The following is a 20,306-nucleotide window of genomic DNA, read 5'->3' as shown; positions in this document are numbered from 1 at the left end:
TCTTTAGTTGCTTTAGGAAGTACTAGCTTCCTTCCCATTGAGGTAACCAGTAGGAACTGCTGGCTTGTGGGCAGAATTGGATACTGCCCAGTTTTAGCAGCTCTTAGTACCCCCTTCAGAAAACTTACTTTGATGAACAGTGAATGGAACTTTTAATACAAATTATCAAATGTGGAGGTGAATTAACTATATCCATAACATAATTAATAAAATACAAAAGCAAACTATATAAACAGTAAAATTACATACGTCATTTATTTAGTGGCAAACTGGCTTTACTGGGTGTCACATTTTTGCTCCTAGATGGTAATGTTAACACAGCTAAACCACTCTAAAGGCATAATGCCATCTCCCTCTCAATCTCTCTTACATGAGCTTGTGTGTTCGCGAGCATACACACATACACATATTAAGACTCCCTTCTGTTTGTTTCTCATCCCCAAAGGAGATGATACTATGTGGACAACTCTTCCAGGAATTTAAATCAAGGACTTTATCCTTAACCCTTTCCCACGGTAGCCTTTTCAAATGTTCACAAAGTTCATCTTGCAAGAAAGACAAATGGTTCTTTTGTGACTCTTGGAATACCAACCAAGTCTTCCATGTTTAAGGTGCAACTTTTTAACAAGAAAAAAATTACTTCTCACATAGGATATATTCTGTTTTTCCAAAACAAATTTACATGTTTGTGACTAACATAGTGCTTTTGTTTTTTAAAAGAAGCAAGCTGGTGATGGAAGAGATGCCCGTCATACTGCTTAGCCCAAAGCAGTTTTCCTGAATACAGCCAATTCCACTATTTTTAGACATATAGCTTTCATTCTAAACAGTGAGATTTGAGTCCCTTATCTGAAAATGCAACTACTCATAAACCAGGACTAAAGCAAAACCCACCAAGTTCAATAGCTGCATTATTTTTTTCATATATATTGCTGTTTATTTCTGTGCTATGACTACTATTTACTATGATCTGACTTGAGAACTAATGCTACCCATGTGTCAGTATATAAAAGAATGAAATCTTTGACTGTACAAGCATTTCAGGGAAACCGTTATGTATCTCCCGTGTCAAATGATAATGAAAATCCCTGAAATGTGACCACTCTGATACTGAGTAACTAGCAGAAAGCTTTGGTGGAAAACTAAATGTTGTCCCATCTTTGAGGTGATAAACAATTATGGTCCTTTCAAATGTAAAACCCATATTTAAATATTTCATATATGGGTGACTGGGGAATGGGAAGGTCTGGAATGAACATTTAGAACCTTCAAATTTGTAAAAGCTAATGATTTCAGTGTAACTGCATATAGTGTAACATTACAGTATGCTTCTTCCTAACATACAGTTTGCAAATTATAATATGCTTCTTCCTATCACTCACCTAATGTCAAAGCAAGACTTTTTCTGCCTCCAATCTGATTAAGTGAATGCAATGTTACAGAGGATCATGGAGTCTAGATCTAGGATAATGTGTGCAGCAGCATCCCTATGACGCCACATGGGATTCTGTGGTACACCAGCATGCCTCATTGACAAGGCTGAAAATACTGCTACAGGCTAAAAATGACCACTGCTCATGCCTTCTTGCTTAGGATAATGATTAGCTGTTAAAGCTAATAACATGCTTGATGGGAAATGTCATTTCCACACCATTTCTAGAAGCATAATTATTAGTGCAATATGTACAATTAAGTAGATGTACTATTTTAGCTTGAGAACTAGTAAGGTTATTTCCTTTCAAAGCATCATACTTCATACAAATAGTGTTTCATCAGTATTAATATTTAGCTTAATTTGTAAATATAGTATATTTCTGTGGATGCTTTATTTAGTGAAAAGAAAAGAGCATATGTTTCTCATAGTACTAAACAGTGAGCATTCTGTTTCCAACCACTTTAAAAAAATTAAACAGTTTCTCTAAATCTTCTGGATCAAAAATTTCTATTCAGAGAGGCCTTGTTCTGTACTGTATCTGAATCCTCAAGAATTATAAAATTCCATAATGTGTGTAATGCTATTACAATTATATTTGTAACAGCAACATCTTTTTAAAAAACCTAGTAAGAGTAAGTTTTGATATGTTTCTAGTAAATGGCATGGGGAAATGAGTTCTATCCTTGCTGAGCTTATCAAGAAAGTTTATCCATAAGAGGGGAGGTTTAATGGCTCCTCAGCTGATCATTAATGGTACATCTGGGGTTGAGGGCCTTTGAACTACGTGGGTCCCAAGATATGGCTTTATTCAGACCAATGCCAACAAAGTGAAATGAGGAGTATCCTAAAGACCATAGCCAGTATCCAATAACAATAATGCTGCCAGTGCTAGTGCAACTGAACTAGCCCTTTCTAAAGCAGAAATGAGTGGAAATACTCATTTCCAGAATGGAACAGGTCTGTGGAATTCTTTTCTTCAAACTTTGCCAAGCTGCTTCTTTTCAAAAACAAGTATTTTCACTAATGTCTTATTAATTTCGGGACTAGTAGCTTCCTGCTGTGCTAGTAATAAGACTCATTAGTACATGGGAAGTGCTGGATACCTCTCAGTGTAAGTCAGTGCAGATGCTAGAACACTATGTGACTTCATGGGACTTTGCCAATTGTAATTCTAATGTTGTGATAGAATATCCTTTTAGTTAAGGAAGAGTAATCCCTATTCTGTCCTTGAAAGAAGGTGTATATACTAGTACTTAGTAGCAATGGGATATTTGCAGACCTATAAGTCATAGAACGATTGAGCCCTTATGGAAAGAACAATGCCCAGAATTAAAACTAAAATGGAATACAATGACAACTGAAGTCCAAAAATAACTAAAAGCTACCCTGAGAATAGGTGTCATAATCTAGATGATTAAGATCATGGAATAACAATAAGAATGTAAGATGCCAACCCAAGAGAGTATGTTTATAAAACATGATTGATCTGTACTTGTTTTATGTTCAGCTGAATTTAACAAAGGGTATGGATTTATATTTACAACAGAAGAAAGATACTTGGTTCTGGTATAAAAATACCAAAATACTTGCTTTTAACAGCATAAAAATGGGAATTAGCAATCAAAAGAGGCAGTCTTGAGAGCTGCATGGCTTGGTACAAGGGAGAGGGGTAATTTTCCAGTACATAGACTGTTCAGAGTATGCGCTACTGCCTACGCACCTGTTTGCTGAAGCAATGGAGGAAAGTGGAATTCACTGTGTTTCATACCCAATAGGCTGGCGATCTTGAGAGGCTTGGACCTTGCAACAAGTAGCTGCTTAGAGAGTCCATAGACTGAGTGCAAGAAAGCCATGACTACAAAGACGGCTATTAGAGGCACAAGTTTAAAAATAGTATTTGCGGCCTGAGACATACATTCAGTGCAAATATTATAAGCTGTAATCTACAAAAGAAATAATGAAACATTCAACAAACTGCCCTACCTTCATCCCCATTCTCTGGCACTGCAATGTGTAAAAAAAGAGGGATGTGAAAAGGAAAGAAGAGAGAAAATGTAAAAAAAAACAAAAAACAAAGATAAAAGCAAATAATAAATTTAAAAAATAAAATATACATGAATAAAATTCAACATAATTTTTTTTCTCTAGGCTGTTGACCAAAGTTAGTGAGCCGTTTTTACAAGTATAACCACATTATTGGAAATGCTTGTGAGACCTGGATGCAGTTTTATTGAAGAAGACCACTGAACAATGGTTCACTTCTAGAATCATTAACATGCTCTACACAAGAAGCAGCACAGCTGATGTTAGAGTTAGCACATACAGGAAGTTCCCTACATATGAACCTTCAAGTTGCGAACTTGCAACAATGCAAACATGCATTTGCATGTCCAGTCACATAAGTTATTTTTTTCTTTTTACCTGTTAATTCTCCTCCCCACTCCCTAAAGGAAATTGAGTCATCTCTCTGAAAGAAATGGCTGCCTCTCCCCACTCAGAAAAATGCATCACATTTCTTGTGAAGATCTGAGAGTTGAGAGCAGTTTCTCCCCTTCATGAAATGAGAGTTGGAGGCTGCTGTTTCTCTGTGTGAAACAAATGGACCTGGCTTGTTGGCACCAGCATGAGCTTTGCTGTATATGCAGCTTTGTGGCCACCAGAAATTCAGTTTCTAACAAAGAGGAGATGGCAACAGTAAAAGAAAGCACCTTGCACACAGCTCCCAAATAGTCAGGACAAATAAAATGAGAACGTGGATGGGAGAGAGATCACACCCACTTGATCCCAATATTATTCCAATCATTCACACCTGATTCTTGAAGCCAAAAAGTGCAAGAATCTGGCTACTGGCCTATGGAATCTGTAGGTGTGGTGTGGTGTGGTGTGTGTGGGCTGCAATTATGATTTCAGGAGACCTCAAATATCACTTGTCGTTGAAGTACCAGGGCTGACAGTTCTAAGAAATGCTACACAATGGCCTGAGGCACTGCAGAAGGGCTGCTTCTTTTTGTTTTCAAGTGATGTCCAGAGTGCTCTGCAACCTTCCCTAGGCTAATTTTGTTGGACTTGCAAACAAATTAGACTTACAAATGCACTCTTGGTATAGAACTCATTCATAATTACTTCCTGTACTTTCTTTGTACATGACAGATGAATGAAACAGAAGCATGCATGCTATAGTTTAGCATGATTTTCACTATCTGCTGTCTAATGGTGCTATCAGAAAACTGAAAGATTCAGTACTGTTTGTAAAGCAACTTTAAGGGTGCAATCCTATGGCTCCCTGACATTGTTTGGGAAGTCATAGGACTTTTCAGAACTCCAACTTCAAAGTCCTGTGACCTCTCGGAAGACTGAACCTGAACCTGCTCTGTTCTTCTCACAGCCAGCATGGAAATAACTGTACCAGCTGACTGAGAGTACTTAGGAGAGGACAAATTGAGGTATGTTGGCAGGTTAGGAGGAGAGGAGGCTGGGGGTATTACATTACACATTATTCCTGTCAGCACCACAACCTCCTTCATCCACTTCCCTGGTCCTACATTCATATGGTTGGAACAGTCAAATGATTAGGGGAGAGACTACAAGGGAATATAGCTGTGTGCAGTAAGCCAACCAGTTCACACCATCTAGCAAGTTGCTAGAAAACTGAGGAGAAAATATGGGAAGAGTTGGCTGGTATAAAATTATTAAAGACATAGAGATCCTGCCCAAAATGCAATTTGCCATATAGCATTCTTTAGTACTTTTGCAATTTCTGTGGGATACACACAGTATCAGAAGAAACTAGAATTGTGCACTGCTTCAGGTATACTGGACAATTCTTGAATTATGTTACCTAGTTTATTGAAAAGTAATGGAATTCATGCAGCACTCCCTTGATTAGCAGAATGTCTCTATACTAATGCCACACATTCCTGTGAATGCTGTTGTGGACACTTACCACATGATACTGTTGTAGTGTCAAGCCCCTTACATTTTTGTGTATGTCTGAATGTGTTCATGCACACATGCATACTCTGAGGCAAAGGAATTAAAACATGTTTCCAATGGAAATTCCTTCTGCCTACTACCTAGTACATAGAACCAAGTTATACATTTTAACAATGAGAGAAAGGACAGCTTCTCCATGTATTTAAGTGGAGCTCTGTGTACACTGAAATCTAATCCTGATGATTTGAATGTCAATACTTTAACATCAGATTTAACCATTTTGTAAAACATATGGTACAAACTTTTCTTTCATAATAAGGCAATACCCTATAATTAATCTAATCAGAAAAAATGAAACCAAAAATTCAGGTGCCAGTTCAATGGAAGAGGATGGATAACCCAATTTTATTTTAGATATAGATGATGATGATATAGATATAGATAGCTATGTGCATAAGGGGCTGCTTCCAAACATAAATCTACTTTACAAAAGCGAGATGCTAGATTATTTTGAATCAATGCTTTTTGTAACTACAGCAACTTAGAAACATGTCTGCTCTCAAGAAAACCGATCATGTCAACAAAGTAATTGAAAGCAACAGCACAGTTTTAAAACGAAAGAACAAAAGAAAAGGAAAAGAACCTGGAAGAGAGTCTCTGAGAAAGTTCCGTGTAAGAGAAAAAAAATTATACATTTTCCTCACAAGAGGAGAAAAAATGGGATAGAAATGTAAAGTAATAGTAAAAATAGTATTAATAACAGAAAAACCAATAATATATGCTTGTACTGTAATACTACAGTATGCAGGTAGAGTATTTGAATTCAACTGTTCCCCCATATCAAAAGCTCCAAGCAAACAGAAAATGAAAGTGTCAAGGAAAATGATAGGCATGATTACTTAGGAAGAGGTGAAGGCTGTATCATCTGTTTTTTTCTGAATGTGTAGGCTAGCTTTAGTAGAAAAACAACATCTGACGCATAAATATTCTTCTCAACAGTATATACATTTAAATAGTTGAGAGTTGAGACCAACCGCAACAGCCTGACCAACATACAGGTCAAGCAGCTGCAATTATCTATAGCTTTCTGTTTATATATGCAATGTACATTCAATTAAAAAGAGTATAGAAATGTAACATGCTGTGTTATTTCAGTGGAAGCTGGCCTACATATTCAGAAAAATGCAGCAGTCCTTCCATGGTTACACGTGTTTTAAAAAAGAGCCATCTTGATGTTCCAAAAGTTATACAATGGAAGAAAAGGAAGACCAAAGGAATATGGATTGATGCCATAAATGAAGCCACAGCTTTGAATTTAGAACAGCTAAGTCATGTATAGGACACTTTGGAAGACTTTTGTTCTAAGGTCACCATAAGTTGGAGACAACTTGATGACACACAACAACATTTATGTACATTTTACTTAGCAAACCTGCTAATTTAAGTTCTTAGCAGCCCTTAATGCTTGTCTTTTTAGCAACACTTACCAGTATACATTGGAAGAGTTTAAAATTAATATATATAATGCAAAACAAAGGACAATGAAAGTGTCAACTGTTCAATTCTAATTGGAATGCTGTTCCATAATATAAGTAACTTCAATTACTATTGATGTATTTAGATAAGCATTAAGGTAATACTATGGGAGGAGGTGTTTTTAGGAACACAGAGAGTAATTCTGAAGTATCTCCAGAACATGTGTTTATCATGAGTTCTAAATAACCTTTATATATATAATACAAGACAGTATTCATATAACATAACAACGCAACCCTAAACATATGCTTTCCTTGATTTCCCTTCCTTGGTTGCTTGCCCCACACAGAATTTTGGATTATAAATTCCTAATGGCAGGCACCTATCCTCTTGTAGTCTATAGAGAATGATGGCAGTCTCTCTGCCTGTCTGTCTGTCTATTTTAATTTGTATACATCACCCCATTCCCATAGACTCTGGGAAATTTACAAGGAATTAAAATCAACACTGATAACTATTTGCCTAAAAACATATTAAATAAAACCAATCTAAGAACTAATCTGGGAAGGCCTGTCGAAAATATAAGTCTTGAAGTCAGGCAGATCTCTCTCCCGGCAGTCCATTCCACAGTTTAGGGACAACACCGAGAAAGTCCTCTGGGTAGTTGCTATTAATCTAACAGAAGCAAATTTCAGAAGACTATCCTCAGAGGACCTTAGCTGGTGAGGTGGAATATATAGGCAAAGGCTTGCCTGAAGGTATTTTGGACCCAAGCCATGAAGACCTTTGAAGGTATTTACCAACACCTTGTACTGTATCATGAAACATAATGCCAACCAGTGCATAGACTTTAAAATAGGTGATATGTGGTCTTTCCATGATGTGCCAAAGACCATCCTGGCTGTATCTTTTATACTAGTTGCAGTTTCCATAGCAGGCACAAAGGGATCCCTTTGTGCGGTACATTGCGGAAATCAAGCCTAGAAATTACCAGCACATGCATTACTATTTTCAGGTATCACTGTATCTTGTGATTCAGTGTTCTCAGAAACAGCTAAAAGTGAGGGAGGAGATATTCACAAGGGTACTCCTATGGTTCCACAGCATTTTTATGGACAACTAAGAAGAATACTTTTGCAACTCCTATACTCATAAATATCTTCTCCACATAAGATCAGCTGATGACATCTTTATCACCTAGGTCCACAGAGGAAGAGTTAAAAGCTGTACCAGTAATAAATGATTTTTACCTCACCCTCAAACTGAGCTTAGATCAGACCACACAACAGGTAGGATCAACATAGGTGTCCTGTTCCATTTTCCCAAAGGGGGAGAAATTGCAGGGGCAGTTCCTTTGGATAAGAGTATTGGTGACTTATGGTAGCTCATGATGTGTGTCACCCTCCCTAAGTTCAATTCAAACACACAGAGAGATTTGCAGTTATCCCCTTTTCTCTCACCAGCTGGGGACAATGGATTATTAACCAGCAATCTGCCTATCAAAGGAATGAAAAGGAAGCAGTTTACTCTTCTGAGCTATAAAAGAGATTGTAGGCAAGAGACAACAATTGACCAAATTTGAGTGCCCATGGGAAAATTGAACTGACTGCCACAGCCTTACCCTAGCACTGCAGCACTTGTGTCTGTTTCAGATGCTGAAAGAGTATGCTAGTTCTATATTTCAGTAATAAGTCGCTTCAAAGGCAGCATAAGACTCACAAGGGACTTCTTAGTAAGCTCACTTTTTTTTCTTTTTCTTTTTGCAAGTCTGACAAAAAGGGGCTGTGGAAGCCAGTGCGAAGTAAATTATAGTGGTGGTAGTTTTGCACTGGATACTCCCCCAGAGTACATCCTATGAGAAAAGAAGGTATGTTTTGAAAGCACATTTATTTTTCCGCATTGCACAGGAACTTTCCTTTCATGCTGATCAAGCATACTGGATTCCACAAGTGCCTGGCCCTATGTTTGCATTCCTTTTTAATGCCAAATTTCAAGCTCTGCCTGCTGTGCTACTTCTTGCACAGCGTTTTGCAGAACTGCCACCACTGTGACTGTTATGCGAGGACATATCTGAGACAAACACAAGGCTTCAAGTCCTTCTGTGTGGTTAAATAATTAACAGCTTCCAGGCTGACCATATCACAGGAACCCAAGCTTTCATGCATAATTTTTAGTAGAAAAGACCTATACAAGGTATGGACACAAACAACTTTGACAGTTTTCCCTAATTGTGCCTATACTGCTTTTTCACTGTGAGTACTGCAAACTACAACAACTCAACTAAACCATACTCCATTGTAAATGTCCATATAAGATTGCTTAATGAAGATAAATTCTCCTTATAGTCATAAACAAAGTAGTTAAAATGATGAAACAACGTATTTTTTCTTCTCCTTTCTAAGTTGCCAGATTCTAATCTGTGTGAATTGCTGTGATCACATAGCCAGGAGAAAGCATCTATTTTACAGAGTACAGTTGTACAGTCTTACATACTTTTAAATATAAAATCACTGCAGCTCCTCCTGTCCAGTCTTCATCTTTTGTTCCTTATAGAAAACATCACTATTCAGCAAACAGTCATTATCCATTCTCTCAATCCTGTCAGTGTGCATAATACAATTGAAAACAAAATATGACTATTTTTCCCCACCAGACACTACCTCATTCAGCACACAGGACAGAGAGTGCTCGTACTTGCAGAGCAGGTCACCTATCAAGCAGTCAGACATTATGAACTGAAAGAATTTAGCTTGCATGTACAAATTAAGAGACAGACTATGTGTCCTGATACAGTGATGCTAATGAACCAGATGCAGTAACTACATATTTGCATAAAGCAGAGGTTTCAGAATGATGTTTCATTTTCAGAATGAAACTGTTATCATTTCTGCTTTGCTTATGCTTCAAAATGCATTAAAACTGAATGTTCAAGAATTCGGCAAATAGAGCAAATATAATATATACCACTCATTCAGTTCCAAAGATACAATTAGGCAAAAGAAGCAAATCTTGTTAAAAATGTTAGTTATGTCTTAGAGTGCAATCATGAGATAGTTTAGCTCCATAAAGGAAGTCACAGTCTTGAATTTACAAGGGCTGAACAGGGCTCCAATGGACAGGTCATTTTGGAGGACTCTCATTCATTGGATCCCCATAAGTTGGAGATGACTTGGAGGCACATAACAACAAACTGTGTAATCCCATATATATAAATTTTGAAAAGGCATGGGAAACTGCAGGATGTGCACAGGTATTTTTTCTCCTCTGGGCATCCACACCTGCTTAAAAAAAAGGTGTTCATAGTGCTTATAGAGCACCAAAAGCCAAATCCTTTTGGCATTTTGTAGCCAAATATGGAGCCACTTTAAAAAAAAACTTAGTGACTTGAGTATTAGACTTATTTCAGGGTCAACAGGAGCTGTAGCAGCAGCTGCACATAGCCCATGAGTTGTGCATTCCTGACTTTAAAGCAGGGCATCCAACCAAATTTGATCAAAAACCTGCAACAAACATTACTTTTTTCTTGAACTAAACTGGGACAGAAACCAATAGGTTCGATCCTGATGTAGTCATACTAAGAGTATGTATAGACTCTGAATTAGTCCCTTTTAACGGGACTAACTTAAGTTGATTGATTTCAATTGATATATTCTAAATATGGCTACTTCTAGACTGAAACCTTTTGTGGAAAGTCTGAAGCCCCATTCATAAAGAATAAATAGCGGCTCAAATAGGGATGGGGCCTTGCATGCTGCCCTTGCTCCAATATTGCCATGCACACTGGAGTTCACCCTTTCAACCTTCCTGCACGGCACAATGAGGTCTGAACAGAGGTTCTTCTCATATTCCACTGAACATGAATAGAAACCAAATTCAGAACTTACTATTCCATGTTACAGTATTTGGGAATAAAGAGGCTAGTCTCAATGTACAACTGGGAGCATGGCCAAGATGTACATCCCTATCCCCAGTCTGAGCCATCATATGTTCTTTAAAATATATAAATAGGTCTTCTGTTGATTGTGAACTAGAAAGGAACTGGGGGACAAATCAGCTTATTGGTTCAACTTAAAATCTAATGAGGTATACTCAATCACTCCACACAACCAGAATTAACACATAAAATAAAATCATTGTCTGGAAGGATTTATATATTTTGGACTTAAACAGCCTTCTAACATTAGGCCTGGGAGGGTTTAGTTGGGCTTGGACTGAAGACCTGCTTGTTACATGAATTTAGACAGAGTGACATGCATTGGATGTCACAAAAGCTTATGTATCTGCAGAGCTCCAGATGTGTACTGACCACCACTGTGAATATACAAGCCATGCTGCACCTTGTCATATAAGGTGAACACAGGTATTGTGGGTTATTTGAACCAATGTTCTGTAAACTATTTATAGAATTCAAAGGAGTAAATACTGGCTTGATCCTTAGATACTTTGCCACTAAGCTGGATATTTGCTTACCATAACCAAAAACAAATTTTTGGATCTATATTGTAGACAGATAAAACACCACAAACATTTAGCTGGGGTGTCAGTACCCTTGCTATCAAGTTCAATGTTACAAAGAATATAGCTTCATATGTCCTGAGATTGGAATGTAAATTCTATGTCACCCTAATATTAACTTGAATCAGATTAGTGAACCCAGGTAGGAATAGAGGGTATTCTCATTAGTGCCTCATTAGCGCCTGTTTTGCTACAGAACACAACTCCTTTATGAGGTTTTCTAAGAGGCTTTAGCAACCCTATTGATGGTGAGGGATGTATTCCTTCACAGATAATCTGTCATGAGCTGCATGTTGGCAGTAGGAAGGCTTATTGCTAGTATTTTATTTATTTAAAATATTTTTACCCTGTCCTACACGGAAATTGTCCCAGTAGTGGGCAAAACTAGTGCCAAACCTGAAAGAATTTCCCCTTTTCTCTTTCTGCTACTTTTATTTCTCCCTCTCTTCACCTCCTCCTGTTTTTCTCTTGCTTTCCCCTTTCCCCTTTCCTTTATGAGATAGATCCCATGCACAGGGCTTTTGAAATTAAGCTGTAGGCCGCATAAAATTAGGAAAAATACCTTAGTGTAAACATCCCTGCTCTATAATAAATTTGACACACCCAGCAGTAAGCACTGTAAGTATCGGGACATTAGATTCAATGCTAAAATAAACTTGGAACATTTAGGTAGGAATCTAAGAGAATAATGAAAGCAATTTGGCTTCCTTCAGAAGTGAAACTGTAGGATTGTTTTATACAATACCTTGGCTAAGATTTGATAAGATTACTAGGAGCCAAATAAAATAATTTTAATACACTTGATTCAGCCTGAGGGCCATCAGTTAGCCAACTCATCTAAGAAACAAAATCTCCTAACAGCTATCAATCACAGTAGTATTTGTCCATTGTTAAAGTCTACCTCACTATTTTATTTTGAACCAAAGAACTGTTTAAACATGTAAGAGAAATAGAGCAAAACAAGCAAGCTAGCAAGCAAGCAAAGTGCAAATATGAATAATGTACCCTCTATAGCTATAGCTAATGCACTGTAGAGGACATCATGGCTGTAGATTTTTAAGGCAGGAGCACTATTTCTTGTAGTGAATGCTAGATGACAGTACCATGTGCTGCAAGTAGAACTGTCTCTGATACGTCCAAGATGATCCAACTATCGTACTCACCCCCAACCCTTTTTCTACAGACATGCTTTAGACTATTGTTCTTCATTGCAAAGGTTAAGGCCCACTAGTGGCTCCCAATCATCCCAGGTTTATAAAGCTGATTAGTGGGAGCATACAGACAGATAAAATCCACTGAGCCAAATAGATGTAAGCAGAAGCCAACAAGCTACTTGGAGTTATCCAATAAAACTGGCTGGTAGGAGATGCATGGAAAAGTACTGCTTCATAGAGCACATAGTTAAACTACAAAATTCACAACCACTAGATGCCATGAATGCCCCCAATATGAATGGGTTCACAAGAGAATTAGCAAAATGTATGAAAGGATAAAGCTGTTAGTGGTTACTGAGTCTGATGACTGTATGCCACAGGTAACAGAAGCAATCTGGCTCTGCATGTCAGTTGCTGGGGAACATGGAAGAGAAAGTGCTGTTGCACTCATGAGAACTTGCTGTTGCCCCCACACACACACACACACACGAGGGTTTCCCAAAGCAGCTGGTTGGCCATTATATAAACAGAATGCTGGACTAGATGGCCCCTTGGTTTGATAGGGCATAGGACGTTCTGCAACCTCCACCCCCCTGCCATGATCTTAAGTGCCCTCTGCCTCTCTCACATGTTCAGTTTCTCTTAGACATGTGCAACAGTGCAAAACTTGATATTCCTGTGCTTGATGGACTTGGGCACATCTCACTGAAAGCTGATAGTGGGCCAGAGTTGGGGTATGGGGGCCATGTGTCTTCCTTCTGCTTTCGAGAAAGGCTGTAAGCCTCCCCCACCCCCCAAAAAAATAAATAAAATAAAATAAAGGCAGAGCAATTTGTACAAAATGTGGCTGCAATTTGTGCAAACTGTGGCCATATCTTATGCAATTTTCTTTACCTTTCAAAAATGCAAATGTCAGGCCATTTCAAAAGTGGAAGAGTCTATGCTGGCTTGATTGTGTCAAAGCAAGTTGGTGCTTTTCCTGGGTAGACAGGCTAAAACCTGATGGTCTGAATCCACCAAAATGCATTCTTTGCACATCCACAGCCTTTCTCATTTTCTGTCTTTATAGCAGTGGTTCACTCTCAGCAAGGGCTCTTTAGTTTTGCCTTGTTGGCTTTACTAGTGAGCCAGCTTCAGGAGTCATCAGGAGACCTGCCACTAAGCACCTACAAGGTGAAACTACAGATTTTAGTACTTCCTAGAACAAATGTTTTGTTAGTATTTGTTGTTTTTATGATTTTTTGTTGTTTGATTGTTCTATGGGCTTTAATCATATAGGATTTCATGGTTGTAAAATTAAACAAAGAAGGTGGCTAGGAATAGGGAAAGAAGATGATAATACAGGAGCAATCGTCTAATCAGCTGTGGTAGGGGAGAAACCCAAGAAGCAAAGATATGACAGGCTACCTGTAGTGCTGTGCAGCATAAGGCACTGAAGGGGAAACAGAATGCAGGTGAGAGAGTACTGCAGATGCGTGCTGAGAAATTCTGCCCCATAGCTCAGAAATGGTTCCCAAGTTGCCTCAGTGACGGTACTTGGAGCCAAAATGACTCCTGCTTGGAAAATACTGATCACTCATTTAGGTAAATAATGAACACTCATAGCCACTCACCATTCTTATCATTCTTTAGATAAAACATGAAGAAATAGGCTGCTTTAAAGCTCTTCCAATCCCTTTACGTCAGCTTCTAACAATTGTACAGGCCTTTTACTAGTGCCCCTATCCAGTGAGTGTTTTGAAAATCAGTGAGATCCTAATCAGCATAGTTTTAGAGCCCATAAAAGTATATGCAATTGCCCTCCAATTAACAATTTAAGCAGAAACTTGCTATCCAACATATTTGAATTGTAACTGGATTAGACAAAACAATTCCAACCAGCATTCCAATTCTACAGATCAAAATGTTAATGAGCAAAGGATAGGGAGCTTCTATATGTAAATGTCAAAGGGCTTTTTATGTTTGATCTTCTGATTTCTAGCTGAATACCTGTTTGTGGAAGTAGAGAATGTATACACATTATCTGTAGGCTTAACCCTAGAAAACTAATGCATATATTGTATACAATCGGGGAAGAATGTTAATAACCAAAATGATGAACAAAGTTATAAATCCTGGCTCAGTCATGAAACTCATTTGGTAGTCTGGGACACTGATGGGTTAAGATGGCATGGCCAAACTATGATCTGGCCATTGAACCTCGGGTTTGTGGTGTCCACCCTCTGCTTGAATCCTCATATATTCCAATCCACTGATTTGGGGTATAAGTAAACCATAGTTTGCTGTAACATTGAATAAGTTTGTGTAAGCCAATGCTTGCCTCCAAGAATTGGCAACAGTGCTAAAACTCAGAAAGTGAAGGTGAGATGAGGAAGAACATGAGTACCAGACCTAAATCTACACATACTCTATCAGCCTTAACTATCTTACAGACTTTTTGTTAAGAAAATTTAACCTTCTGTACTGCACAGCATAGATTTACTGCTGTGAATTTCTGTAAGGAACAATGAGGTAGAATCATGATAACTAAATCATGGCAAATATATAATATTTTACATAGTCAATGAAAAAATGAAATGTGTGTAGAAGTGAAGATGGCCATTTATCCAGTGTGTGCGATCAAGAATTACATTAATGTCCCACCGAAGTAAATTAGCCATCATCATGCACACTAACATATTTCCAGTGGATCAGTATCTTACATGCCACAAATGATACAGTCAAAGCTAGGAAACAAATCCAAGCAGGTTTGTCCTACTTCTGTCAATACAAACAAGCAATACACCTCTTAACATTAATCTCCAGCTCAGATTAAATTCAAAGCTGGAGACTAGTCTAAGGGTTCTCACCAGTTTGCTTGCCTGTTCTCACCCAACCCTCGGTATAGTTCTTGGGCTCTCCCACTTTTTCTTTTTCCTGCTCCAGAAGTGAAGGAAAGAGCTCTCTCTCTTCCCTCTCCCACTTCTAATATATGACCCATATTAGTAGCTCAAGAGTTGGTAACATGCTTAGTCTGTGGACAATTCAAGAAAATGCCATAGGCACCATAAGAAAATAAACTGAATACAAGAGAGAGGTCCAGTCTAATACCTAAGTCACTAAGGAATCCTTAATTTTGACAGACATCCAAGCTGCCAAAAAAGGAAATGTGATGTTTTTTAAAAAATCAAAAGGAGAGGACCACTTTGGTAAGTGCCAATAAAAGTGTCAGGGGGACTGGAGACTAGGGGAACCATGTTGCCTACCCTGTAATAAGTGTAAATTAGGAGAGTAAGTACCCGGAGGAGGGCTTTCTCTGCGGTGGCGCCCAACCTATGGAATTCACTCCCCAAGAGGTCCGCCTGGCACCGTCGTTACTGGTTTTTCAGCGCCAGGTAAAGACCTTTTTATTTAAACATCATTTCAATTGTTAAAACATATGATCTGGCCAGGGCAACTTCTTCTTCCTTCTCTTTCTCCTCCTATATTTTTATTTTATACTGATAATTTTAATTTTATATTTGTAAATCAATGTATTTTTTGTATTTTTGTATTTAATGGTAATTTATTATGTACTATTGTATTTCAATGTATTTTATCATGTTGTAAGCTGCCCCGAGGTTTCAGCAAGGGGCGGCATAGAAATGTTATAATAATAATAACAACAACAACAACAACAACAACAACAACAGTGTTGTAAAAACTAACTGAAAAATTGAATTCTCTACCCTTTTCAGCTTTTGCTTGAAAAGCAACATAGGTAAAAGCTAGTGGAAAGGCAGTTTGCAGAAGAAGGCACACAGGCAGGAGGATGGAGGAGTGCTGGGTTTACACCTGTCATTAGAGACAGATTTGACCTCTTACACTCTCAGTAACATCATCAGATATCACTGGCATCATCATACAGAGGTATAGCATTTCTAAATGTTTAACATTGCTAAACATGAAACAATTTTTAATGCTTATCATTATGCTATTTTATATGTACTGTTGTTCCTAATCATTTCACAAAAATGCACTTAGAACTGCATTGCTCTCTAGTATCACCATGGGCTTTAAAAAGCAAGGGCCATCTCTCACAAAATGGAGTGGAAGTCTATGTATTTCTTTAGCTTTTACAAATGTTAAACTGCTTTACAGGAAAATAACCCTCAACTACTCACATTTCCCTAATTTCTCTAAGATATTGTTTAAAAGAACAAGAGTCTGAGCAAGCTATTTTCTAAGGCTAATCTAGTAGAAACCTAGAAATCTTAATACACAGACAGAAAATAATATGAATGAAAAAGTTTTCTTGCTTGATTAGTTAATGTATCATTAAAAACATTTCTTTTGTATTCTATGTAATTTGTAACCTATACAAAACAATTAAACCTATTATATCTATTCTTAAACCTACCTAGTATAACATTCCTTTCTAATGATGACAAAGCAATGGGTGAGAGGAGCCCGGGGGTGGGGGAGACAGAAAGGAAAGAAGAAAGGAAAATCATGTATGTAGTCATATATGAAAGAAATGTGATGACAAAAATCACAGGGCAAGTCCGAATGAAAATAGAAGAGAGAAAATCAATAGAAGAGACAGACCTGGGTTTCTTCTCCATGATGATTCCACTTCTTCTGTTACCACATCGTGGAATGGACAAACAGACACAAAGAAGATGGACGTGAGTGGATGTACTCAGAAGGTAAAAACTGACACTGAGGGAAAGGGCCACAATTGTTTGAGAAAGAAACCTGTAGTGCATAGTCAGGCAATCGGAAAAAGAAATACAGCAAACACTAAAAGGAATAATTTGAACCAGAAAAGTAAGAAAGTCAATATTAGTGATCTAGAGTGGAAAGCAATATTACAGCTGCGTGACCAGTGGGGCTAGGAAACACTTAGGGAAAAAAAGATATTAAACATTTATTTTGGAGTAAAGTTAAAATTTAATCCTGACATTTTCCCATATCCATATTAATAGTTTTAAATCTTTTAATCAGATTTCTCATTGAAACCAAACCAATTTTATACAGCAGAAAAAACATGTTTTCTGGAAGCTGAACAAATGCTTCCCAGAATGCCCAAATAAATTAGTATTTATTAAATAAATGCATAAATAAACATTAAATATTATTAAACTACACCAAGGTTAGTAAAAACAGGCATTTTCAACCTCAACTCAATTTACAATGAGGTAAAAATTATTTTCCCAACCATTCATGTACTTCATATATCTTATTCATTTGACAAGCAATTCATAAAGCCAAACAGAGAGAAAATGACCCTAAATGTAACATCAACCTTCAAAACTATTTACCTAAATTAATAAATTTTACTTAGGGAAGTTTCCATTCCCCTTTCAAAAGTCAGCATATGTTACCAAACAACGATGAGTCCTGTATGTATACAAAATCTTGCCAGAATTCATAAGCCCTGAATTAAATCTAACAAATAAGAACATCAGCCCATCAAGCCTTTGTCTACTGGCTGTTCAGCAGACCCCTGAATTAAATGAATTAACACTGAATTCAGATAGCTTTCTCATTTCTAGATCACAATTGAATACATTACTATACACCTTTATAGATGTCACACAGGAGCTCTTTTGCCAATCCTGCAAATTTCTCCTGAAGTATAAGTGGTCTGGACTGGTCTTTCATTACAATCCCGTGCCCTGCCCAATGTATTCTTATCTTCAGTAGAAAATAATGCATCTTTAGTATCAAATGTCCAAATTCCGTATGCAGGGATTTGTTCTGAAATCTCCAATAATTATGCACAGAGGACCTATAAATGGCCCATTGGTGGTGGGGGCAGTGAAAAGAAAATAGCTTTGCATCTCTTTTATACACAAATCTTTTTGTACCAGGCATACCAGGTTAAGCTGACTTTCTGACTGCTAGTGAACTTGACATAAAACATGACTCCATCTCCAGATTAGGAGATCTGAAGTTGTATTATGAAGAAATCATAGAATGTTAATTTGAGCTTTTCAAGAAAGTGTAGATACCCAGACATCTGCCTGAGAGGATTGGTGGTTTTGAGTTGGTATCAAAACCAAGTCTAGTGAGACAGAAATTAATAGCCCACAGGAAGCTATAGTACTTATGAACAGTATTTACTGAATGTATTTCATTTATATGCTATGTAAAAAAGCAGCACCATCAAGGCATGTCAGAGGAACACTGTGAAAGAATGGAAGATTGAGGTCATTATTGCTGGTTTGGAGAAAACCAGCCTCCCTTTCAGTGTTAAAACCTGATACCTTCAGTTACTTATGTACTCACGAGGCATTTTATAGATGATGAGAAGGAGTAAAGTTGGGGGGAAATGAAGATATTAGGTGAGGAGTAAGGCAGGGGAAGAGGATGAAAGGGAAAGCAATTTTCCAGTTGAACAATCCTTCTTGGGCAGTAACAGCTCACCTACTCAGTAGAACATAATTTGAGGGAGGAGGAAGAAAATAAGGTCATGGGTCTGGTCTCTTCAGCACCACATTAAGGATTTGGGGATCCATTTCCTTGATAAGGAAAGGCAGGTCCTGTAACCCACCTACAATATAGGATCAGTATATCTTAATGCATGGCATTAGTTAGATATTCATATTTTTGCAGCAAATGTACTCTGTATATTCAAAATCTAGATTGCACAACTTTTAAATACATTAAAGTCTTGTTTCTAACTGTTCAGCTTTCTTATTTACTTCATGGTTTCTTTCTCATCCTTTTAAGGAAAGATGACCCTACTTTAAGATAGATCTAACAATTCACTCACTTCCAAACACCAGTGTTTGTTTGTCTAACTCTTAATAAATCTTGCCCTGAAATATGCTTCCTATTTATTACCCTCTTCTTCATTCTACCCTGCTCCTCTATCTTCGTATCCCTTTTCCAGTTGGGTGTCTGTCAAGCAACCCATTGTAAGAATGATCCAGCCCAACCTCCCAAAAATGTGTATAGCTTAACTCAGATAACAGCCTTGGACATGTTTGAATCTCTGATTTTCAAACATAGATTATGATAAAAATAATGAAACATTTTTAAAAGAATGTCAATACACTAATTTAAGCCAAATACTTTTTCTAATGAATGTGCATTCTAACACAAGTGGCTCTATTTTTGCTACTCTAAAAAATAAACTGCGCCACATGACTAATCTAAATAATTTCTACATACTAAAAAATTAAAAATCATAAACAGAAAAAAAGATAAGATACATTAAGCACACACTCATTACAAAAGCATGAAATGTAACAATTTTATAGTCTCATGCTTTCAGGTGGTTTTCCAAACCCTGACAAACCTGGCTGAATATGATGTTTCTTTTTCGGCAATGTTTTTTCATCAGTTATTGTACCATTCACCTTTTTCTGCTGGTCTTCCCATGTAACTTCTAGCGTAAATCAAAAGAAATCAGAGCTTGTCAGAAACATGATTAACTTTGGTAAGATACCTATCATCATCTGATGCAGTTTACTGTAAAGTAGTACACCATCATTGACAGGACCAAAGCTATGTTCTGTTCACTATTCATTAAACAAACACATTGAATTTATAAGCCTTTAAATATTTTTACCTTGAAACTTGCTAATACATAAATTGCAATATTACATAAGCACAGTCATTTTTAAATAGCATTTTAATTCCTTAATTAAATATTGTGTTATTATAAGGGCCTTCCCAGAGAAGCTTACAGTCTAAAATTTTACACAGGAAGGCAATAGAAAGTGGGTGGGAGATAAAACCTGGGATGAACAGGAACTATACTTTAAATTCCTTTACATATACATGGACTTGGTTATCATAGCCGTTTTAGGGTTCAGCCGTAT

The 20,306-nt window shown here is 37.3% G+C and overlaps 1 protein-coding gene across 11 annotated transcripts in view; it reads right to left on the bottom strand.

The window, feature by feature from the left end:
* Positions 1 to 20,306, bottom strand: part of RIMS2 (regulating synaptic membrane exocytosis 2) — a 367,376-nt gene that overhangs the window by 68,355 nt on the left and 278,715 nt on the right. For 9 of the 11 annotated variants that reach the window (XM_044421755.1, XM_044421757.1, XM_044421758.1 and 6 more), the window contains 2 exons: positions 17,080 to 17,109; positions 3,419 to 3,439 (listed from right to left, as the gene is read on the bottom strand). In XM_044421755.1, coding sequence (XP_044277690.1) covers positions 3,419 to 3,439; positions 17,080 to 17,109 — 51 coding nt within the window. The remainder of the gene's footprint in view (positions 1 to 3,418; positions 3,440 to 17,079; positions 17,110 to 20,306) is intronic. The other 2 variants (XM_044421762.1, XM_044421763.1) reach the window with 1 other exon arrangement.

Source organism: Varanus komodoensis, unplaced genomic scaffold (assembly GCF_004798865.1).
Source record: "Varanus komodoensis strain SLA01 unplaced genomic scaffold, ASM479886v1 scaffold12, whole genome shotgun sequence".
Lineage (NCBI taxonomy): Eukaryota > Metazoa > Chordata > Lepidosauria > Squamata > Varanidae > Varanus > Varanus komodoensis.
Note: the sequence above shows the minus strand (reverse complement) of the source record. Positions and strands in the feature narration are given on the sequence as shown.